Genomic DNA, 23,979 nt, shown 5'->3' on the forward strand with positions numbered 1-23,979 from the left:
CTGAGCATCTTTGAGAGCATCGAACAGGTGCACCTCGCCTAATTGAGGATCAAGGAGGGCTTCCTTTAGAAGGTGACATGTGCACTGGACACTGGTGTTAAAGATAAGGAAAAGGCCTTCCTAGGAAAGGAAAAAGGATGGGCCAAAGGCCTGAGGCAGGAAGGCGCTTGATCTGTTTCTAAGAGTTAAAAAAGTGTCTGGGCTGTCTCAAGCAAAGCGGGAGGGAGGGTAGACTGATGGGGTGACTGGGTGATGTGGTCAGGATGTTGTCACTGCACAGGCAGGTTTGGGGGAGGGAGTCATTTGGGGATTTGGTGAGTGTGGGAACCCTTAGTGCACTGGGGACAGGGGTTGTGAACTCGGCCAGCTTACTGCAGAGGAGTCTCCACTTGGCTGCAGAGTGTATTCAGAGCTACCTGGTGGGAGTTGCTTGCTGGTGCAAAACAAACTCAGTCCCCTCCTGATTAATTGGGGCTGGGATAGGTTCTGGCATGGCCTGACAGGTCCTGAGGTTCCTGCTTGGAGACATCCTGGAGCACCTTTCTGGTACTGGTGGGGCTTGTAAATGCCTGAGTCCCTCATGGTGGGCTTGCGGGTGTAGGATGGAGAGGGATGGGACTGTCTAAAGTACAGGACACAGGTCCCCTGGGTGGGGTGGAAGTAGGGTTGAGGCAGGGTAAGTCCTTTCCATGGCAACACCCACATGCCCCCCTTTCAGGCCTAAATGCTCCACCCCTGGGCTGGAGGACAGTGTCTGTTTGCAGGGATGTGTATGTGTGCAAGTCCCTAAATCAGTGTGTGCTCGTACTCCTGTGAACATGAATGACTTTCAGTGTGCAGCTCCGGGTTCAGGTTCATAGGTGTCAGGGTTCAAGTTTGAATGGACACTGTTGATGTGTGTACACTTGGTTGTGACCCACCAGCTAGTAGGGTCACAGCCCAGGGCAGGTTTCCGTGTATTTGGGCCAGTTCTGTGCAGGCACGTGCGCGCCCGTGTGTGCCTCCGTGGCTCAGGTGTGGTGAGGAAAATGCTGTCGCTGCGCATTTGTCCACGGGTGTGTGGTGACCTCGGCGGGGGATGGGTCTGGGTCTGGGTCTGCGCTCGGGGTGTTCTGCGTGGGAGAGCCGCAGGGCCGAGGTCTTGCCGCCCTGGGCGTGTTGGGGGAGATGGGGAGGCCAGGAGCAGGCCTGGGGGGCGCGGGGGCGGGGGACACCCCCTTCCCCGCCCCCCAGCGCCGCTTGCGCGGGGCTCGCTGGGCGCACTCGCCGCGCGGAGGAGGCGCAGCGCCGCCGCCAGCCTAGCAGTCGGCTCAGCTCGCCGCTGGAGCCCGCGCCGCGATCACCGCTGCGGCCTGCCGGGCCCGGAGCCCCGGAGCCCCGGAGCCCCGGAGCCCCGGAGCCGAGGTTGGGGAGGAGCGGGCCTGCCGATCGCCACCCGGGCGCCCCCGCCCCGGTGCCCCCGCCCCCGCGGCGGGCCGGCCGCATGCTGCAGATGGTGAAGACCCTGGCCCAGTTCACCATCGCGCTGGAAGACATGCGCGACCTGGGCCCGGCCGCCGCCTCCCTGGAGCCCGCCGGGAGCAGCGGCGCTGACCCCGAGGAGCCCGGGGAGACCCAGGTACCGGGAGGTGGGGGCAGCCTCCCAGGACTGGAGGCAGGGGCAGATGCTGCATCCCAGGGCCTTGAATGCTCATCAGGTGCATCAGCCTCCTGGTGGTGGACCTGGGGGCCTCTGTGACCAGTAGGGGGGGGCGGGGAGATTGGGGGTGTGTGGGGAGCACTGGGAGGGCTGGTGTGGCCAGCAGGGTGCTGAGGTTTGGCGCCACCAAGGTGCAAGCTTAGGATGGCAGAAGGATAGGCAAATTCAGCCTGGGTGGGAGGCCTGTGCGAGCCTCCGCCTTGAAAGGCCTAGTGGCACTGAGCTCGTGAAAGGGGTCAGCTTGTAGGCAGAGGCTGTGGCCAGGAGTGTCCTGTGTCCAATGGCTCAGGAAGGTTTCCTTAGAAAGGGGAGGTTTCTCTGGCCTCCTGAGGCCTGAAGCAGGCAATCTCTGGTGATTTGTATGTTCTGGGAAGGGGGAGGGGGTGACAAGTAGCCAGTTTTGCTCCCGCCCACCCCAATCCTCTCTGTGCTGGACTCGCTGGGCCTTGGAGCTGTCATGCTGTGGTTGCAACAGGGGTGTTCCCATTCCTGGCTCAGTGTGTGTTCTCCTGCAGAGGAGGGGGGCTCCTAGGGGCCGCTTGCCTGCTTTTGTGTCTCTTTGGGCCTGGGCCCCTCTCCAGGGTTCCGGTGGGGGCGATGGTCACCTTCCTTACTATTGCATTAACTCCCTGGGCTGGAGAGCTTGGCTGCCAGCTGGGTGACTTGGCTGTATATTTTATCTCTTTGTGACTTGTCTAACCTTTATGGCTTCTCTCTGTGTACCTGTATCTCCCTGTATATTGAGGTCTTGATGTTCCAATCGTACTGACAGGACGGGCTACCTCTGTCTTCCTGCTGTATCCCTCTGCTGTATCCCCCTCCCACTTCAGTGCCCCATTTAGTGAAAGTCTAGGGATAAGGCTGTTGAGGGGTGAGGGGTTCTGGGGGAGACTGGGCCCACAGGGCTATCCCACCTGAAACAGGAGGGTGTGCTGCTCTGTGAACAGCTGTACCACCTGACTCCTGCTTCCCCTTTCCTGCCCCCCTCCCAACATGCACTCACACCCATGTCTGGGCACGTGTGGCAGGGCATTCAGTGCACTCACAGGGAGCTGGCCTTGTTTTCTATGCGTCTGCCTGACAGCTGAATGACAGCCCATGTGCTTTTAAGCAGAGAGGGGGCTGAGCATTGCAGTGTCAGCTTCTCAGTGTTACGCTAGTCCTCCAGGCCACAGGCCCAGCAGCAGCCTTGCTCCCTCAGGAAGATTTCCTGCCCATGACCCCTACCACACCCAGCTGGGCCTGACCTGGTCAGGGGATTGAGGGAGGGAAGGTAGCTTGTGGCTCAGAGCTGAGCTTCGCCTGGGCCTACTCCCTGGGACTCCCTCTTCAGCAGGGAGCTGGGCATAAATAAACAGCCTCACTGGTGTGTGGAGTAAGAGTGGGCATTGAATCCCCAGTGTGTGTGGGGAGTGCATCTCCTTGCTGTCACAGTTCTGGAAAGGAGGTATTTTTTCTCCAGTTCTCAGAGGAGAATTTGGAAACCCAGGGAGAGTGGTCCAGATGATCACCCAAGGTCACACAGCTGGTAAGAGAGACAGACCCTGTGACCCACAGCTGGGCGGTCCATCTGGGTGAGAACTCCAGGTGCTAGACCCTTCAGAGTCAGCTCGAGGTGCCTGAAGAGACTCTGATTCCAGCTGGTCATTTATTTATTTATTTATTTATTTTTTAAGATTTATTTATTTATTTATACAAGCACTGGGTACAGTCAGAAGCGCGGGAGGGTGAGAGAATTCACCAGAGCCAGAGCGGGGAGCAGAGCAGGCAGAAGGACCGAAGGACACTGCTGAGGGGAGCAGCGGGCGGCAGGAGAGGTCTGCGCGCCATGTGGGACCCTCCTCTGGTGGCCGGGGAGCAGCCGGGGATCGAACCGGCACTGCAGAGGCTGCGGGCAGCTTCGCAACCCAGCGCTCAACCACTGCGCCACCAGGGAGGCCCCCAGCTGGTCATTTAGCTGTGTGACCTTGGGTGAGTCCTGTCACCTCTCGATGTCACTTCTTCACGTTTGATGTTGGAGTTGGTGACACCATGTGAGGGTGGGGCTGAAATGAGGCCATGTCTGTGACATGCTAAGATGGCGCTGGAGGTCCTGGGAGGATGAGGTGTCTCACACTTCTTTGGGAGGCTCTTCTGGCCCTTATGTTCTCCCCAGCTCTCATCCTAGAGTGGGCTTGACTCATGCTACCTCTTATGGGAAGCTGCTCTGTTTTTGTTTTTGGTTTTGTTTTTGTTTTTAAGGGCCCTAAAGCACTAAGGCTAGCTGGTCGGGTTTGTGTAGTTGGATGCTCTGAGGCATCTCACCCACCGGAGTTGAGGACTGGCAGGGATGGGGCAAGCCAGCTCCCTCCTCTCCCCCAACGGTGTCTTTCACATTCCTCACCCCTGATTTCCTAGCACAGGAGCCCACTTCTGTGAATGTGCCTCATTGGAGGACAGGTTTGGCGGACAGCCTGATCCCTGAGTCCCTGGGTCAGAGGGAGACATACCACAAGCAGTGGTGTGAGCAGTGGCTGGACCAGGCAGACTACAAAAGATCAAGGCTCATGTCCACTTAGTACACATACACCCTGGGCACAGCAGTGACCAGGACAGCCCACTGGTTGAGTTCTTACCCTGAAGGCTTCTAGGGATGAGACTGGAGGGATGCTGCAGACATAGACACCCACCCTGGTATTGCCATATGCGAAGAGTATCTGCTCAGACACTCCTTAAATTCTGGAACCTGAGACAGGGTCTGGACAGATGCTATGGCCAAGCTGATGCCTGGGAGGGAAACAGAAAACAAGAATAAGCCCCAAAGATCTGGGCCCCCCAGGGCTTTAAGGGGCCTTGCTCAGGACAACTCTAGGGAATTAGGGGAGTCCTGGAGTGGAACCCCTGCCTGGAAAGAGAAGTGTTAGGGCTGATACCATCTGGGAAGGCTTCCTGGAGGAGTAGGTGAGAGGGATAGGCACTGATATGGAGGGACGGTAGATAAAACGAGTCCCAGGGAGTTAAACGCTGAGCAGGCACCCCTGGGCTGGCTTCTCACAAAGCCTTCCAACAGAGTAAGGGCTGCACTTATGGGGCTGCCCACCCTGTCCCCGGGGGGTGTGGGTGCTGAGTTTGGCCACTCCCAGGAACTCCACAATTCAGATCCAGATCCTCAGGATGGAGGTGTTAGTACCTGGGTTTCCTTTTCCCCAGCCTTAAAATGTCTACCTCTCAGGGAGGTCAAAAGGATTGAAAAACAATACTTAGAATAGCGCCTGGCTCAGTTACCTTTATAAGTGAGAACTGGGACCCAGCCTTGTGGACACCTGCCCCAGCCCAGCTGTGTGACAGCCACCAACTTCACGTTTCTGGGCTACCTTGATTTCAAGGGGGTGACAGTTCTTACTGCCGGGGATGATGAGAAGCCCAACCAGGGAGGCAGGAATGCTTCCCTGTCAGGACAACCCCTGTTCTGTGGGAAGTCTTTGCCAACATCCAGACTTCGCAGTACTGAACCTGAAGGTGGGGCATGCAGCGTTGGCAGCTGGGGGGTGGGGGCGGGGGCAGGGAGAATCAGCCTGGCAGCTTCCTTTGCAAGTGTAAGAGGTTATTGATTTTTTTTGATACCTTTTCAAGAGCCCAACGGGGGATCCAAGAACAGGAGATCTCCAGGCCTGCCAATAGCCATGGCTGGTGGGGGGGTGCCTGGCATGAGCACATACTGGGGACACCCGGGTTTGAGGGGAAAGGCTGCCACCTGCAGGGGGAGCATGTGGGCAAAACCTGGTAACTGGTAACCAGGAGGTCTAGGTTGCCCTTGGGAGGGAGGCAGCAGGCAGGTCTTGAAATTGGGGGGGAGGGTATGGGCAGGATCTCTGGGCCTGTGTGACTGAGCATGTTGGGGTATGAAGGGAACAAAGCACTGCTCATCCTCTGCCTTCTGACCCCCCAGGACATGCGGAAGCATGTGACCATGACCCTGCTGGACACAGAGCAGTCGTATGTGGAGTCACTGCGCACCCTGATGCAGGTGAGTCTCCGGGCCACCCCAGGCCCCCGAGAGTGGCTATACTGAATCAAGGAGGCGGAGACAAACCCATTTCATGTCCAAGGCGCCGCAACCAGAAAGCAGTGACCTTGGGACATACCAGGCCTCCATGGAGAACTCCCCACGGGGCTGCCGCAGAGTTGGAAGTCCCTCCAGAGCAGGAGAGAACACAGAGGGGCCTTAACAAGGGCAAACCAGGCCACCTCAGGCCTGGTGCCCCCTCCTACTTTCCTTCCACTTCTCCTGGCAGTCCTGGGTCTGAAATTAGACGGGTGAACTCCTTCTAATGTGCCTTCCTCCATTTTATTTGTTGACTAGGAAAATATTTGTTGAATGGAATTCAATATAGAGCACTTACTATGTGCCAGGCCCTATTCCAGGTACAGGAAACACAGGGATAAGAGAGACAGGCCCCTGCCACAGCAGCTCACAGTCATGTTAGGGACATAGTTGAGTACATGGGCACTCTCGAAGATCAAAGGACACCTGTGAGGTGAGGGGTCACAAAGGTTCCCTGAAGGAGGTGCTGGCTTCTGCCTACCCCATCATCTCTGCAGCAGGAACAGCATGTATAGAGTCGAGTCGGGTGAGGCTGGGCCCATTCAGTGGTCCCTATAGCCAGCACAGAGCTCAAGGGGTTGGCCCTGTGGTGATACTGGCGGAGCCAGCTGGGAAGGGATCTTGAATATCTGGAGCAGGGTTTCAGCTGCCCCAAGAGCAGGGAGAGTCAATGACAGGCTTTGAGCAGGTGCAGTGTGTAGCCACATGCCTTACTCATACCTCACAAATGTGTCTGACTGCTGGGAAGGTGGGTGGCAGAAGAGGAGGCCAAGGCCACTGAGGACAGGCGAGGGGGGAAAGGATCCAGGGTCCAGGGCAGAGACTGGAGGGAGGGAGAGTTGGGGGCAGACTAGAGCTGGACTGGTCAAGTCAGGCCTGGAGGTGTGAGGTAGGAAAGCCTGGGATGAGGCCTGGGCTTTTGACCGGGTGACAGAGCAGTGGGACTGAATATGAGTATAGTGAACTGCACACTTAAAAATTATTAAAATGGTGAATTTCGTGTTTCCTGTATTGAACCACAAAGAATACATTGCTTTTGCCCATGAATAGAAGATTAGATCAAGAAGATGTTCACACTAACGGGATACTATTTAGCCATGAGTGAAATACTTCCACTTACAGCAAGATGGAAGGAATTCAAGGGAATTATGTGTAGAAATGTAAAGCAAGTCATTATGACAGAGACAAATATTAGACATTTTACATAGCGGACAATTCCACAAAGTAAAATGCTTACAAAACTGGTGGACAGAGTGAGATTTCTGAGGTTAACAGGGCAGGGGAAGGGAGAAAGGGTCAAGGGGGGGCCTCCCCTGATGGCACAGCTCTGGAGCACTGGCGAAGCTGCCCGCAGCCTCTGCAGCGCCGGTTCGATCCCCGGCCACCGGGCGAGGGTCCCGCATGGCGCGCAGACCTCTCCTGCCGCCCGCTGCTCCCCTCAGCAGTGTACTTCGGTCCTTCTGCCTGCTCTGCTCCCCCCCTCTGGCTCTGGTGAATTCTCTCACCCTCCTGCGCTTCTGACTGTACCCAGTGCTTGTATAAATAAATAAATAAATCTTAAGAAGAAAGGGTCAAGGGGGTGTAAATGATGGTGGTAGAAAAAAATACACTCCTTCTATATGTTGGGGGGAAAGGCACATATTGATAGGAGAATGCAGAATGGAGGCCCACCCTGGTGTGGCTTCTCTGAGGTTGGAGTGTTTAACTGAGACCTGAGAGGTAGGCAGGGGGTTAGCAGGCCCAGGTGGAAGGGGCAGCAGAAACACAGCCTGGGAGCCTAGAGGAGATGGAGAGCAGTTAGGGATGAGGGGTTGCCAGTGTGCTGCTGGGAGGGAAACAGGGCCAGGCCATGCAGGCCTCAGAGGCTGCTGGACAAGGAGTTAGACTTCACTGCAAGGTCAAAAAAGTCATAAGAGGGATACAACTGGAATTCCATCTTTTTTTTAAAAAGATTTATTTTATTTATACAAGAGCTGTGGTACAGGCCAGAGGTGCAGGGGGTGAGAGGATTCACCAGAGACAGAGCAGGGAGCAGAACAGGCAGATGGACTGAAGCACACTGCTGAGGGGAGCAGCGGGCGAGGCAGGAGAGGTCTGCCGTGCCATGTGGGCATCGCCTTGTCCAGCCGGGAATCGAACCCGCACTGCAGAGGCTGCGGACAGCTTCACAGCGCTGTGCTCAACCTGCTTCACCACCAGGTTGGACCTGGAATTCCATCTTTAGGATGGAATTGGTTGCCCTGGTAGCCGTCCAGAGGTCTGGGCAGGGAGTGCAGGGATGGGGCATCCTTTGTCTTCTCCTGCATGGGAGTTGTAGGCATCAGGGTCACATAGTTTGAGTCACCTCCCTGCTGGGTGATGCTAGCCGAATCACTTGACTTCTCTGAGCCTCAGTGTTTTTGTCTGCACACTGTAACTAATCATACCCATCTACCAGGGTCAAAATAAAAGGTGTAGAGGCTGCCCATACCTTGTTCACACAGAGGAGTCAGGCAGTGCCTGGGCGTGTCCCTCTATCTCTGAATCTCAGGCTGGCACAGGGCTGCACAAGTGGAGGCTTGCAGGACCTGCGGGTGTAGAGCTAAGGGAGGATCTTGCTGAGGAAGCCAAACTGAGCATATTGTGTGGGGAAGGGAGGAAGTGGGCAGGCGGAGGGAGTCGGCTGGACCCAAGGACTGTTGTTGGAGGCGGCCCTGTGTCCGACCCAGGAGTCAGGACCATGGTTCTGGAGCCGGGCCACTGGTGTTCAAACTTGCCTCTGCCACTTGACCAGCCTTGTGACCTGGAGCAAGTTACATAACCAGTCTCTGCCTCAGTTTCCTTGATTGTAGAGTGGGAACAATAGTAGTATCTGCCTGGTGTATAGAATACGAGAGAGCTGCGTGTATAATTTAGTATGTTGCCTGACAACTCTGAATGCACGCGTGTGTGTGTATGTAAAATCACATTTACCCTTGTATTAACCCTGTAAGATAAATATAGTACCCTTCTTTAGATTAGGAAGCGAAGACTCAGAGAAGTTAAGAAACCTACCCAGGGCCTCCCTGGTGGCACAAGGGGTTAAGCACAGCACTGTGAAGCAATCTGCAGTCTCTGCAGCACAAGTTTAATCCCAGGCTGGCCAGGGAGCTGCCCACTTGGCGCAGCAGACCTCTCCTGTCTCACCTGCTGCCTCCCTCAGCAGTGTATTTCAGTCAGCTTGCCTGTTCTGTTCCCCACTCTGTCTCTAGTGAATCCTCTCACCCCCTGCACCTCCGGCCTGTACCCCAGCTCTTGTATGCATAAATAAATAAATCTTTTTTAAAAATAAAAAAACCTGCCCATTATCTTTCATCTATTAAATGGTGTCCTAGTCTATTTCAGGGGCTATAACAAAAATACCATAGACTTAAACAATAGAGATTTATTTCTTATAGTTCTGGAGGCCAGGGAGTCCAAGATCAAGTGCTGGTGGATTCTGTGTTTGGTGAGGAGCTACTTTCTGGTCTATAAGCTGCCCTCTCTTCTCTGTGTACTCACTGGGCAGAAGAGATAAGGTTGCTCTCAGAGTCTCCTTCATAAATAAGGGCACAGTCCTAGTCAAGAGGACTCCATCCTCATGGAACTACTCACTTGTCACTCTCAAAGGCCCAGCCTCCAAACACTTGCCACACTGATGATTAGCTTTCAACTCAGATTTTGGAGAGACATAAATTCATTCTATGCAAGTGGTAATATTAAAAACTGACATTTATTAAATGCTTAATGCACGCAATTTACATAAGTTCATTCATGTAAATCTCAGTATAACCCCCATTTTACAGATGATGATGCTGAGACAAGGGGAAGTAAAGCAACTTATTCAGGATCACAGATCTAGGAGGAGCCAACCTCTCGGTTGAATCAGTTAGTCTGTCTCTAGAGTCCTCCCTCTCACCCACTAGTCTACATTGCCTGAAACTCAGGAGGTATTCAGATTGAGATTTAAGCCCTCATGTTCCCTTGCTGTGACCTTTACCACCCACACTGGTTGGTATTGTTCCTGAGGGGCCTGGAGTTTAAAATAAAGAAAGTGAGGGGGGTAGAAAATGCATACATTGTGAAAAAATGAAAAATTATGTTAAAAATATATAAAATTTAAAAAATGAACAAGGACGTAAAAAAATAAAAATTAAAAAAAAAAGAAGTAAAAAAAAAAAAAATGAAGAAAGTGAAATTACCAAGGTTAACAGTCAGAGGGAGTTGGGATTTGAACCCACGTCCAAAAGGCTACCCCCTTTCCTCAGCATCTCCCTCACCCTTTCAGCCTTTTTTCAACCCCAGACTCCCAGCTATCAAGCCCCCTTCTGCTAGCACGCCTGGCCCTGCTTTCATAGCGTGTGCCACCTTCTAACAGACTGCATCATAATTTCATTATTTTTGGTGCCTACGTTTTGCCTCCCTCCACTAAGATGTCAGCTCCACAAACGCAGGGACATTGGTTTGCTCACAGCGTGCTTAAGTTGCTGTTGGACAAGGATGTAGTGAGTGAATACAGATACTGGTTCCTAGCAGGTTCTGTATCGGGTTTTCAGTTGCTGTTTATTCTCTCCTCCCACTGCTTTTACGTGGAGTGCTAGGGCTGTGAGGTGAGCTGTTCAGCTCACACTCCTTGTGGGGTAACAGAAGCTGGTGCAGAGGAGGCGCTGGCTCAGGCTGGCCTGCTGTGACAGGGAGGCAGCCCGCCTGTCTCCTCACTGCCATCCTCTGGCCTTTTCAGAATCCCCAACCAGGTGAAGAGGATTATTTGGACTTTCCTTTCTTGAGTTTGTTTTATAAACAAACCAGATGTTTAAAAATGTTTTATATAAATTGTATTCTAACACTGAATATGCTTTGTCTCAACAAACACCGTTTCTTTTCTCTGTAGTTACCGTTACGGCCAGCAGAGGGCCGTCTCTCCAGGAATCATCCAATGCAGATTCAACGTGACAAATAAGGAGTTTTAGTTATAGACTGACTGATCTATCTGAAATCTGTTAAAACAGTGTTCGTGTGTGTCACTAAAAGCCACCAATGATTTCCTATATCCCTTCCTGCTTTATTTTTTCCATAGCAATTGCCATCTTTTAACTTACCACTCACTTTCCAAGATGGAATCCATTCTAAAATGTGAAGACACATTTTTCACATCTTAACCTCTCTGAAATCAAGTTTCTTCATATAATTGGTGACATACCATAATTTAGGGGGCAACCAATTTTTTTCTTTAGGATAAATAGAAATAACAGTACATCTTATATTTGATGAAAAGTGGTTTACTCTGTGTGTGTGTGTGTGCACATGCGTGTGCGCGCTTCCCAACTGTTTCCCAGTTCTTAGAATAGTACCTGACATAGTAAGTGCTCAATAAAATATTTGCTAAATCAGCGTGTGTGTGTATAGGGGGGGAGTCTTCCAGGGAGCCCAATCTTTTTGCTTTTCTCACTCCAAAATTATTTTTCATACATCCAAAAAACCTTTCCTGAGCTTGTCACACCCATCTTGTGCCAAGCCCTGGGCTACACAATAAGGGCCATGGGACTAGGTCTTCCCATTTCTCTCCTAGAGTTCCAAATCTATCAATAAAAGGAGATCCAGGAGGTAGGGCTACCGAGCTGCAGCCCTGGGTGATTGTGCACAGCTATGCCAGTAGGTTGGGGTGCCGTTACTCTGAGGGGACCTGCACTGACCCATGGATCCCCCAGGGCTACATGCAACCATTGAAGCAGCCAGAGAACTCCTTGCTGTGTGACCCATCACTGGTGGATGAGATCTTTGACCAGATCCCTGAGCTTCTGGAGCACCACGAGCAGTTCCTGGAGCAGGTGCGACACTGCGTGCAGACCTGGCATGCCCAGCAGAAGGTGGGAGACCTGCTTGTCCAGTCGGTGAGTGCCCCTACTAGCTCTGGCCCCTCTTGAAAGGACTAGATGCTGCCGTGGATCACTCACCCAGCCTTTCCCCACTCCACCTAGATACTCTGTGCTCAGATCTGAGCCCAGAACTTGACCTGACACTGGCTCTGACCCCAGTCCCTGGGTTGACTTGAACCTGGGCACTGCCCAACCCCAGAACTTGGCTGGACTCTGACATGTGTCCTGGAACCACAGATCCAACATGATCCTGGAACCAACCCCAATTGCTGGCACTTGACCTTAGCCCTGACCCTGAACTGGTGATGATGCCGATCTAGACTCAAATGGTTGCAGCTACTGACCTCAGTCCTTACCTTGACTAGTTCTTTTCTCCATCAGGCATTTTAGTAATAATAGCTAACTATTTTACCCTCAATAGATGCTAGGCATTAAATACATTATCTGTGTTTATATGTGTATTAACAACTCAAGGGGGAGGTGCAGTTATTCCCTTGAGTTTAAAGGTGATAATTGTGCATCTAACCTGATCAAAGTCATAGTAAGTGGAGGATTCAACCCCAGGAGACGTGGTCCCAGCACGCATGTTCTATCCCATCTGGTACTCCCTTTCGCAACAGGTGAAAACTCCTCTGAGCTTTTCAAGACTCTGCAGTAGTGATGGGGATCTTAGGAAAGGCATTCGCTTCAAAACTCAAAAAGAATCGCAAAAGCACAACTCATAAACATTTATTAAATGTCTATAAAATATAACGTGCTATTTTCTCTAATTGTTTAGTATTCATGAGAATTTAATTATACTTGAAAAATTTGTTGCATTTTGTTGCTTTGCCAGAAATTCCTAAGAATGTGTGATGATGACTGAGAAATCATAGCTAAACTTAAACTAAATTGTTATTCAGAGTCAACTAATTTCAAAAGCAAAATTACTGTACTCCCTCCAACAATTTTAGTAGCAAAAAATATATACATGTATCTATTTTGTGGGATGTGAGTGTGTTTTAATGTGGGTGAGTCTTAGGCCTAAAAGGGTCTCAGAAGGTCCCTGCTGACCAGGAAACAGAAGTGGTGAGAACCTTGACCCAGCAGCAGTGGGGCCACATGCTGACATCCCCAGGCTACCACCACCCTCGGTGTCACTAGCCTCACCCCCTGCTCAGACCTTGACACTGACCATGGATTGCAGTGGAAGCCCTTGGTCCCAGGGAGGGTCAGCATGAGATGCTCTGTCCCAGGATGGGGGACATTTGGTGGGGTGTTCTTCCTCTCAGAGTTGTTCAGCCTCTGCTCTCAGCACAACTGGGGAAGGACAGTCCTTCAGGGTGGCAGAAGCTCAAAAGCACAGAGCGGGCAGAAGTTCCATTACAGGTTTCTGTGTGCATTCATGGTGCAGCAGAGGCAGGAACTGGGGTGTCCCAAGTTCTAGCCGAAACCCTCACATTTAGCCCAGGCACCAGCTGGCCAGCAGGTGTTGCTACCAGCTCTGTGTCCTGCCCTGAGTGCCTTTACTGGGCAGGGTGGGGATGCCCGTCTTATTGGAGAGGGGAGACTTAGGGGACCGAGGGTGGCCTAGGCCGACTATAGTCCTAGGCAGAGTTCTAATCAAGGTTGAGAGTGCTTCTGAGAGAAGGCAGACTGGCGCTCAGCCCTGAGCTGGGGTGAGATTTGGAGGGGGATGGACATGTTTGGTGGAGGGAATTATATGAGCATTCAGGGGTCTGGAATGAGTGTCATACAAGACAATGAGGAGGGAATCCTGCCTGATGGACTTGAGGTGGTGGGGGTTATAGAGAGAATTGGAGACCAAGAGATGGAAATGCCTAGTTGGAAGTAAGAGAGCCACGTCTAGGGACACATATGTATAATATGTGCATACACAAGCAAGATACATGTCACACAGTCACACGAACACTCCTGTGTGCCCCATCCCTTGTGTTACTTCTAGTTGGAGGGGAACAGTGTTGGTTTGTAAATCAGTGGAAACCAGGACAGGATGAAGTGGGGTAAGGGACACATTGAGGGTCTCCAACCTGCTTCTTCACCCACAGTTTTCCAAGGACGTCCTGGTCAATATCTATTCAGCCTATATCGATAACTTTCTCAACGCAAAGGATGCCGTGCGTGTGGCTAAGGAGGCGAAGCCAGCCTTTCTCAAGTTCCTGGAGGTACTGTGGGCCAGGGCAAGGGATGGAGGTGACCCCCCACCTTGGACCAGCTCTGGGGTTCCTTGGAGCTTTCAGCCTGGGTACCACAGTCCTAGCCAGTGGGTCATATTCTACCCTCTGGCTGAGCTGGAGGGGCTGACTGGGGGCTTCTCCTGGACATTCCCTTCTTTGTATTTCATTCCTACCTACTCTGTTTTGAATTTCAGCAAAGCATGCGTGAGAATAAGGAGAAGCAGGCACTGTCCGACCTCATGATCAAGCCCGTGCAGCGGATCCCACGCTATGAGCTTCTGGTGAAGGTGGGCATGGGACTGGATGGGCAGGTAGGGATGCGTGGGGCTCTGAGGCCCCTGCCTAGGTGAGTCTAGCATTAGGGTCCCCGGAGGCATCAGGTAAGAAAGGAAGTCCACTCTGTGTCTACTCAGTTCTGCTCCAATTGTCAATATGGGACCCCTGGGTTTGTCAGGGGTCTGGTCCCCGGGCTTGAACAGCACGTCTGGTCCCCATTCCCCCTGCAGGATCTCCTGAAGCACACACCTGAGGACCACCCAGACCACCCACTCCTGCTGGATGCACAGCGGAACATCAAGCAGGTGGCTGAACGTATCAACAAGGGCGTCCGGAGTGCCGAGGAAGCAGAACGGCATGCCCGTGTGCTGCAGGAGATCGAAGCTCACATCGAGGGCATGGAGGATGTGCGTGCCACCCTGCTTTGCCCCTCCCACTCCTATGTTGCTTGGCCTGTGTCCATACCTATGGTCACTGGGCATCATGGCTGTGTCCATGTCTTCCAGCAGCTCTTACTTCTCTGTCTGCCTCTGGCCATGTGTCCTGAGGCCTGCATAGCACAGCATCAGGAGGGTGGATGGCCTGGCCAGTGGAGTGAGGCCAAGGGTCCCTGGGGCCTAGGGAGAGATAAACATTAATAATCAGCCTTTAAGATACCCTATTGCCTCTGCCTCACAGCTCCAGGCCCCTCTGCGGCGGTTCCTCAGGCAGGAGATGGTCATTGAAGTGGTAAGAAGTATCCTGTTTGCCCCTATCCCCACCTCCCCAATTCCTTCACGCTGCCCCTCGTACCTATGCCCATGGCTCTGCCTGCTTTTCCACCCCAACTGGTGCCATGGGTCGAGTCCCACCTCTGCTTCTGGGCAGCTACAAGAGCCCTCTCCCTGGACCTTGCTATTCACTGGGGTATGTGGGCAGGAGAGTGGGCTTTGGGCCTAAATCTAGACTTGGGCCCCACAGAAGGCAGTTGGCGGCAAAAAGGACCGGTCTCTCTTCCTGTTCACCGACCTCATCATCTGCACCACCCTGAAGAGGAAGTCAGGCTCCCTGCGTCGCAGCTCTATGAGCCTGTGAGTGACTTGAGGGGCTGGGTGGCTACACAGAGGGAATAGTTGTCCCTCCCTGGCCCCACTCCCCTGCAGTGGCCAGAGCATCCCCTTGGCTCCCTACAGGTACACAGCAGCCAGCGTCATTGACACGGCCAGCAAGTACAAGCTACTGTGGAAGCTGCCCCTGGAAGATGCAGACATCATCAAAGGTGGGGTTTCCTCAGGCCTGCCCAGGGGTTCCAGTGTTGGGGGTCTTCCTCTGAGTATCCCTCTGGAGGATTTGAGCTGCGGCCAGGCTGATGCCTACCCAGCTGCTTTGTTGCTTTGGGGCTTCCCTTTCCCATCCAGTGCAATGGGGCTGGTAAGCGGGATGCAGTTGGCTCCCACAGAGCCAAACCAGTACCTGTCCATACTGATTCCTGCTGACCCTCCTGGGACCTGACCTAGATTGGCAGGGGGTGGTGTGGAGAGTGCAGACACCTCATAATTAGCATTGACCCTCTGCACAAACTCATATAAGTGCCTCATATTAGACGATGAGGCACAGTTGTGGTCTACCTCGTATGAAATGGTTTGTGCTACTGCTTGTAGAGCGCCGATTAATGTGTACTTTGAGTTTGAGGCTCAGCTTGGTGGTTTGGTGCACAGGGAGCAGACTCAGTCAGTCAGTCAGGCCATCCAAGCAAACGGTCAGTTGGAAAGAGCCTTCCTGTTTGGGGCTGTGATACAGGAGCTGAGGTGGCTTCAGGGAGCGACTCCACTTGCTGTGTATGCTTTCTCTCTCTCTCTCTCTCTCTCTCTCTCTCTCTCTCTCTTTCCTCTCTCTCTTTCTCTCTCTCTCTCTCTCCCCCCCTTTCTCCCTTCCCCTCCCCCCCCTCCCATTTCGTAACATGCCCTTTTCTGCATCTTGGCCCCTCTCCCTCAACTCTGAATCCTAGCTGCTCCAGGATCCACAGTTTAACTTCCCGAGGGACTGAGTGGGGTGGTCGGAATGGTGGTGTGTGCATCTTTGAAGCAACAAACAGTTCAGGACCAGGTTCTGCCCCCAGGCTCACCTGAGGTGCCCCCCTTAACCCTCTACCCCGTGAGGAAGGGGCTTGCTCATCCTTTAGGTAAACCTAGAACTGCCCCACAAGGACCCCATGTAGGAATATAAGCTGATTATTGGTCCAGAGACAAATAATTTCTATACCAGTAATCACAAAGAACAGGCTAGTTTACAAAATGACTAGATTGGGTGCCCAGTGCTAGTCCTGCTGTGGCCAGGAATAGGGCCAAGTCATGTGGAAGAAAATGTGACTGCCCAGGTGGTGAGGGTTGGAGGTCAGGGAGCAGCTTCCCTTGGCTTGGCTGGTATGTTCCACTACGCTTTACTCTGCCATTTGTGGGCTTTGGTCCAGAGTGGCATTGCCAGCCAGGCAGTGTGGGGTGAGGGGTGCTGAGCTGGCTTGTGGGACCAGCCGTTTGACAGTGGTAGGACCAGAGAAATACAGGTGTCAGCTCATTGCTCTGTCCTTTGTGAGTGGGAATGAGTCCTTCTGTCAGCAGTCTGACTGGCCGAGGTTCTGCCTGCACTTCCTGAAGTCCAGCCCTAGCTGTAGCCTCCATGACTTGCAGGACTGTCCGTTGTTCGTTCTTTGTGCTTTTCCATGGAGTTCTCCAGACACCCAACATCCTGAGTCATGTGGCTCAGAATCAGACTTAGTATCTTGCTCTCAGGTTTGAGATTTCTCTGAGATGCCTGTTGATTTTGTTCCCAGGAATTTGGGTTTATGCTGTTTGCCAGGCCACTCCCCACCCCCAACTGTAAGTTGTGTGGTAAGGGGAAGAATGCCTGTCCAGGTCTGACCTGGTTTCTGTCTGGATCTGTCCATGGCCTTCCTCTATCCCTACCAGGGGCATCCCAAGCTACTAATCGGGAGAACATCCAGAAGGCCATCAGCCGCCTGGACGAGGACCTGTCCACCCTGGGGCAAATGAGCAAACTCTCTGAGAGCCTCGGTTTCCCCCACCAGGTCTGTGCCCTCATCCTAAGGCTAGGAGAGTGGGGGTTCCCTGACTCTGAGGAGGGGATAACAAACTTATTTGCCTAAGGCAGGAAATGTTCCATCACTGATCTAAGGGGGAAATACAGCTTCACCCCATGTGAGGGAAGTCATGTGTTCCAGGTCTGAGTTTGGAGACACAGCTTTCTTCCCAGAAAGGGACAAAAGAGGCCCAATCCCTGGGGGGTGGGGGTGCTTGGGGGTGCGGTTAGGCTACCTCTTGCTGAATGGGGCAGGCAGGACCCAGATGCATCCCCAAGGTAGGAACAGACTGTGGGGAGATGTTGGGCCTGAGACCTGGGTCCTTCTTTCTCCCTGCAGAGTCTGGACGATGCACTTCGGGACCTCTCAGCTGCCATGCACCGGGACCTGTCAGAGAAGCAGGCGCTGTGCTATGCACTTTCCTTCCCCCCTACCAAGCTGGAGCTATGTACCACAAGACCCGAGGGCACGGACTCCTTCATCTTCGAGTTCCCCCACCCTGATGCCCGCCTTGGCTTCGAGCAGGCCTTTGATGAGGCCAAGAGGAAGCTGGGTAAGCCAGGACCCATCCTGCCTCCCAGAACTTCCAGGCAGTAGGCAGTGGGTCGCACCCTAAAGCTGACTGACACGTGACATCAGGAGCCAGAAATCCAGGACTGCCATGTGTTGTGGAAGGGTGGGCGGAGATTCTGCAGTGAAGCAGTAGACTCCCCCAGGGCCTCCTGGTAGGGAGGGAAATCCATGGTTAGGGTCAGTTTAGGGCAGGGGACTACAGTCCAGAATCCCCATCTCAACACACACACACACACACACATATACACACACACGCACGCACGCACTCACTCTCTCTCTCTCTCTCTCTCTCTCTCTCTCTCTCTCTGTCTCTCTGAGCAGGCCTGAGTCAGGGAAAGCTACTTGATCAGTGTCCATGACTTAGAAGGTCCTTAGACACACTGATTCCACTTCCCACATTGTTCTGAGGGGCAGTGGAAGAAGGGAAATGGACAGGGTCAGCATCAGAGTGAAGTGGATGCTAAGCCGTGTCTGTTTGTCCATCCATTTCTATTACAGCATCCAGCAAAAGTTGTCTAGACCCTGAGTTCCTGAAGGCCATCCCCATAATGAAAACTCGCAGCGGCATGCAGGTGTGTGCGTACACCTGGGTCTCGTGGGTGCCTGTATTCAAAGCCAGTGTGTGTTCAAGTATTTTTGTTTTGTGTACATTATGTTCAAGTCGTAAACATTGCCATTGCTCCCTGCCTCTCTGTCTATTGCTCTCTGCAGATGCACAGTTATGCTCACGTCTGGATCTGTGCATGTGAACAAAGGCTATATGAGTGATGGAAGGTGTTTAATTTATGTGCTGCATGAGTGCACACATATGGGCAAAGGTTTCCATTTTCACATTTGTTGCCTGCATATACATGCAGTGGTGTTCAGGGTACATGTATGTGTACATGGATGCATGGATGGTGCCTATCACATGGATGTGCATTTGATGAGTAAAAAGTATCATGTGCACGCTGCATACATGTATACAGGTATGCAGAGGTCTGTTCTGGGAATTCATAGCACCGGGCCTCTCTCCCACACTCCCTCTAAGTTCTACTTGTCTGCTTGGAGAGCAGTGGGGAGGAGGCCTGGCAGCAATTCCTCTGTTAATGTTCCCCTTCACTGGTACTTTCTGCAGTTCTCATGCGCAGCCCCCACCCTGAGCAGCTACCCGGAGCCCACGCCAGAGGTGTGGGTGTGCAACAGCGATGGCTACGTGGGCCAGGTGTGCCTGCTGAGCCTGCGTGCCGAGCCCGACGTGGAGGCCTGCATCGCCGTCTGCTCAGCTCGCATCCTCTGCATCGGGGCAGTGCCCGGCCTGCAGCGCCGCTGCCACCGGTGAGCGCGGGCAGCTGGCAGGCCTTGGGACTGGGGGACCGAGTCCCTGAGCCCCTGCCCCCAACACACACTGAGGCTACCCCGTGGGTGTTGAGGGCCTGTTGGTGATGCGGGCAGGGTCAGGGTGTGGGTATGTCCGTGGGGTGGCCAGAGCCTTGTTTCGAGCGCTCATTCCCACTCTGGTCTCCCAGCGAGCAGCCTTCATCGCTGAGCAATCCCACGGACATGGCGCCTGAGTCCACTGGGCCCGAACTGGACGTTGAAGCCGCAGACGAAGCAGCGACGCTGGCAGAGCGGGGGCCTCAGCCCTGCCTGCACATCTCCATTGCAGGCTCAGGCCTGGAGATGGCAACAAGTCTCTCCGAGGGTGACCCCCGTCCAGAATTGGTGCCCTTTGACAGTGACTCTGACGATGAGTCTTCACCAAGCCCCTCGGGGACCCTGCAGAGCCAGGCCAGCCGTTCCACCATCTCCTCCAGCTTTGGCAGTGAGTGCCTGACTTGAGGATGTCAGGCAGGAGGGCCTGACAAGGAGGGGGTCATCCAGCTAGTACTGATGGGTGAGGAGGGACCAGTGTAGACAAAGGCAAGGCATCAAAACTGTTAACACAAACTGCCAACCAGCAAGGTGGGCGGGAGCTGTGACACTGAGCACCCTAAAGATAGTAGGATAATCAAGCCAGATCCTGAAGACCCTGGAGTTTTTGGGTAAGGAAGATGAAGGACAGAGTGATTAGCCCCTCTGGTCCATGCTACGGCAGCAGATTGGCGAGGGCCAGTGAGCACATTAACAAGGCCTGAGATGATGCAGAGCCTCAGGGTTAGAGAGGGACAGAGCCAGGAGGATTGCATGGAAGAGAGAATGAAGCCTAGAAAACTGTCGGGTTCCCAGCCTGGCAGAGGGGAATGGACATAAAGACTTTTGTCTTCCTCAGATGAGGAGACCCCAAGCTCCAAGGAGGCCACAGCGGAGACAACCAGTTCAGAGGAGGAGCAGGAGCCTGGCTTTCTGCCACTGTCCGGCTCCTTTGGGCCTGGAGGGCCCTGTGGCACCAGCCCAATGGATGGGAGAGCCCTTCGCCGCTCCAGCCGTGGTTCCTTCACCCAGGGCAGCCTCGAGGACCTGCTGAGTGTTGACCATGAGGCCTACCAGAGCTCCGTGTGGCTGGGCACTGAGGACGGCTGGTAGGGACTGGGGAAAGGATGGGGATGCAGTGCCAGAACCCCAAGCTCACTGCTTAGGAAATCAAATGGCATCCTAAAGTGGAAACAGGCGTGCTTTGGGTCCCATTTCAAGGGTACCGCTAGCCAGAGCTGCCAGTGGGCTTGACACCAGCAAAGAGGCAGTGGGACCTCTGTACCGTGGGCTGGCACCTGGCATGGAGGACATGGTGGTGGAGGCAAAGAGGTGGGGGATGAGTCCAGGGACTGGTGTGCCCAGGCATTTGTCACAAGTGCACACCCCTGATCCGCAGTGTCCACGTGTACCAGTCCTCTGACAGCATCCGTGATCGCAGGAACAGCATGAAGCTCCAGCACTCGGCCTCTGTGACCTGCATTCTGTAAGGCCCCTGGGTAGCCCTTCTTGTCCAGAGCCTTCCCAGCTGCACATGCTGGCCTCCTTCTATTTACTTGGGTTCACTGCTCTAATAGCTCCTCCTCTCAGTGGAGGCTGGAGGCCAGAAGCCTGGCCCTAAGCTGGCTGAGCCTCCTCCATACATACCACCTTGGGCAAACTCCACCTTCTTAGACTCAGGCTCTGCACCTTGAGAACAGGAGGGCGGGTGGAGGTGGTTTTTTGGGAACCATAGCAATTCTGTCTGATTCTCCTGGCCCCAGGTGACCTACTTTGGCCTCCTTTCTGAAACCCTCAACTCCTTTTTACTTTGTCTAGGTATCTGAATAACCAGGTGTTTGTGTCTCTGGCCAATGGAGAACTTGTGGTTTACCAAAGAGAAGCAGGTGGGTGTCCCCCTCCCCCAGCTCTCTGGCCCCTCACTGGTGTGGGAGCGCTCTCCTGAGTGAGGTCCGGGCCATGGGGCCATGAATCTGGAGATGTGATCTGGGCACCTCTCAGGCCCTCTCTGAGCTTTGGTGTCCTCATTGATAAATGGGGCTGTTAGCACCTCATGTCAGGAGGGGGTGAGGTTCAAACGCAATACTGGACTGACTTTGCTTTTTTTTCTTTACCCCACTCCCATTGCAGGCCGTTTCTGGGACCCCCAGAACTTCAAATCAGTGACCCTGGGTGCTCAGGGGAGCCCCATCACCAAGATGGTGTCTGTGGGCGGGCGGTTGTGGTGTGGCTGCCAGAACCGAGTCCTTGTCCTGAGCCCTGACACACTGCAGCTGGAGGTAGCATGGGGTGTGGGGAAGGAACTGGTGACTTGGGGTGAGCCAGGCCTTTAGGAGAGGGAAATGAGCACATGGGAGCTATAATTGGTCTTTAGACCCACTAGCTTTGAAATCCTCTGATCATTAAATCACTTAAGTTTCAAGGGGAGAGGGCACCTTCGTCTTAATTCCTAAGGATTAAGTGGGGAGACTCCAGTGAAACAAGCTCTGAAAGGTTAATCTTCCAGACCAGGAGGAAAGCTGCCTTTGTGTCAGGCTGAGTGGGCTTCCTGGAGGGGGTTGGTGTGCGTTTTAAGGAGAGAGGGATGGGCCTTGGTGAAGCACAAGGCAGGGAGGAGCTGGAGAAGGCATGTCTGCCAGTCACCCACCCACTCTCTGTCTGCCCCCCACCAGCACACGTTCTATGTGGGGCAGGATTCCAGCCGCAATGTGGCTTGCATGGTGGACTCCAGCCTGGGTGTATGGGTGACCCTGAAAGGGAGTGCCCACGTATGTCTCTATCACCCAGAGACTTTCGAGCAGCTGGCAGAGGTAGACGTCACACCTCCTGTGCACAGGATGCTGGCAGGTAATGACCTCAGTCCACCACTGTGCCTGCCCTCAGACCCATTCTGCCCCTGGCATTGAGGAGTCTGAGCCAGGGCTAGGATTGGGCCCTAATTCTGGTCTGTCTCCCACCACAGGCTCGGATGCCATCATCCGGCAGCACAAGGCTGCCTGCCTGAGGATCACAGCGCTGCTGGTGTGTGGGGAGCTGCTGTGGGTGGGCACCAGCGCCGGTGTTGTGCTCACCATGCCCACCTCACCCAGTACAGTCAGCTGCCCACGGGCACCCCTCAACCCTGCTGGTCTAGGCCAGGGACACACTGGCCATGTTCGCTTCCTGGCTGCAGTCCAGCTGCCAGATGGTTTCAACCTGCTCTGCCAAACCCCACCACCTCCCCAAGACACAGGTGGGTCTGCACCTTCTACCCCAACCCAAGGGTGCTGGACTTTGGGTTTAGGACTCCCACTGTCCTGCCAGAAGGGGCTTAAGAGGGAGGAAAAGTATGATGCAAAGTTGAAAGTGTCATTTACAGAAGTAGGCCATAGAAACTCCAAAATGAAATCTTCTAGGATATGGGGTGGGGGTTGTGTATGTCAGATTGAATTAAAATACGGCACAGGAGAGGCATATACAGCAGGAAGTAAAAATTATATATAGGGCAGGAAGTAAATCCGGAAGTGATGTGTAGAACAAGAAATAGAAATAGCGTCAGAAAATAGAACATAGGGTGGCATATAAAACAGGGTGGCCTGCGAGACTCAGAAAGTGAAACATATTAGGAAACGATGTCTGCACCAAGGAGGTCACAGTGAGCAAAGTCTTGCTTTGTCAGGGCTGTGGGAATTAGGAAGCAGGACAGCCTGGGCCACGAGTGGTCTGGGGTCCAGAAGAGACTTAAGCTGCCTCCCTGGGTCTGGGCTGTGGGAAGTAGAAGCGATCAGAGTACTGGAGGACAGTCTGTGTGCAGTAATCAAGATGCTAGAGTGGTGTGGCCCTGGGAAGTCATATCCCTCGTGACTAACAAGTGCAGACGGGAGCTAAGAAATCTGAGTGCCAGGAAGTGGGATCCTCCGTAGGAAATGTGCATAGCTTTCGTCCTATCTTCTGGGGTAAGGGAACTTAGGCCATATTGAGCAGTGAGATCACCTGTCACACACACCCCCCGCCCCCAGGCTAACAGATCCTCCCCTCTGCCCTCCAGGCCCTGAGAAGCTGCCATCACTGGACCACCGGGACTCCCCTCGGCATAGAGGTCCTGCCTCTGCCAGGCCTAAAATGCTCGTCATCAGTGGAGGTGATGGCTACGAGGACTTCCGACTCAGCAGCGGGGGCGGAGGCAGCAGTGAGACTGTGGGCCGAGACGACAGCACAAACCACCTCCTCTTATGGAGGGTGTGACCCTGTCCACTGTGACCCAGGATGCACCCACCCCCTGCCCTCAGCCTGCTTGCCTCTTCTTAGCCCACGTACAGACTCTGACCAGGAATGTCTGACCAGGGGCTCCCTCTCAGCCTCTCGGAAGCATTCCCGACGGACACCTGCTGGCCAGCTGGGCCCAGCCTTTCCTGACCCTCCGGCTGCTCTGTGCGCCCCGTCGTGATGGGGGTAGGGAAGAAGGGCATGTGGGCTGCCCAGGACCTCTGTCCCTGGAGCTTCTACCAAAGACACGGCCGGGCCTGGACCCCACAGGGCTGGGGAGGGCCATGTGCAATATTTGGAGGGTTTTCTGGGGGCAATGGGAGGACTGGGGAGACGAAATCCTTTCCCATGTACAGTATTTATGTTCCTTTCTAGATGTGTACCTTCCCGAGCACTTATTTATGCAATGACCTGGGACAGCAGGTGACTTGATAAAATGACAGAAGAAAAAAATCCTATCCCTGCCCTGGGAGCCACCCTGGGACCCTAACCAAGCCTTCTGGAGGGATCAGTCCCCCTCGTTACAGATGTGCACTCACACTGCATGTTCAGGGCACTAAACAGCCTCTTAACACTTCCCACTG

General features: G+C 53.7%; 1 protein-coding gene across 1 annotated transcript in view; it reads left to right on the forward strand.

The window, feature by feature from the left end:
• ARHGEF17 (Rho guanine nucleotide exchange factor 17) overlaps nt 1-23,374 on the forward strand; it is a gene marked incomplete at both ends in the record, with an annotated part of 56,548 nt that extends 33,174 nt beyond the window's left edge. Inside the window, 20 exons of the mRNA XM_084248530.1 lie at nt 5,628-5,705; nt 11,489-11,671; nt 13,705-13,821; nt 14,028-14,120; nt 14,340-14,516; nt 14,788-14,838; nt 15,070-15,179; nt 15,282-15,367; nt 17,055-17,173; nt 17,525-17,738; nt 18,257-18,330; nt 18,876-19,075; nt 19,267-19,562; nt 20,010-20,259; nt 20,550-20,636; nt 20,969-21,036; nt 21,281-21,429; nt 21,823-21,997; nt 22,113-22,382; nt 23,178-23,374. Of these exons, the coding sequence (XP_084104656.1) occupies nt 5,628-5,705; nt 11,489-11,671; nt 13,705-13,821; nt 14,028-14,120; nt 14,340-14,516; nt 14,788-14,838; nt 15,070-15,179; nt 15,282-15,367; nt 17,055-17,173; nt 17,525-17,738; nt 18,257-18,330; nt 18,876-19,075; nt 19,267-19,562; nt 20,010-20,259; nt 20,550-20,636; nt 20,969-21,036; nt 21,281-21,429; nt 21,823-21,997; nt 22,113-22,382; nt 23,178-23,374 (2,994 nt within the window). The remainder of the gene's footprint in view (nt 1-5,627; nt 5,706-11,488; nt 11,672-13,704; nt 13,822-14,027; nt 14,121-14,339; nt 14,517-14,787; nt 14,839-15,069; nt 15,180-15,281; nt 15,368-17,054; nt 17,174-17,524; nt 17,739-18,256; nt 18,331-18,875; nt 19,076-19,266; nt 19,563-20,009; nt 20,260-20,549; nt 20,637-20,968; nt 21,037-21,280; nt 21,430-21,822; nt 21,998-22,112; nt 22,383-23,177) is intronic.
• Between the last annotated feature and the right edge of the window lie 605 nt (nt 23,375-23,979).

Source organism: Talpa europaea (genome assembly GCF_964194135.1).
Source record: "Talpa europaea genome assembly, chromosome: 1".
Classification (NCBI taxonomy): domain Eukaryota; kingdom Metazoa; phylum Chordata; class Mammalia; order Eulipotyphla; family Talpidae; genus Talpa; species Talpa europaea.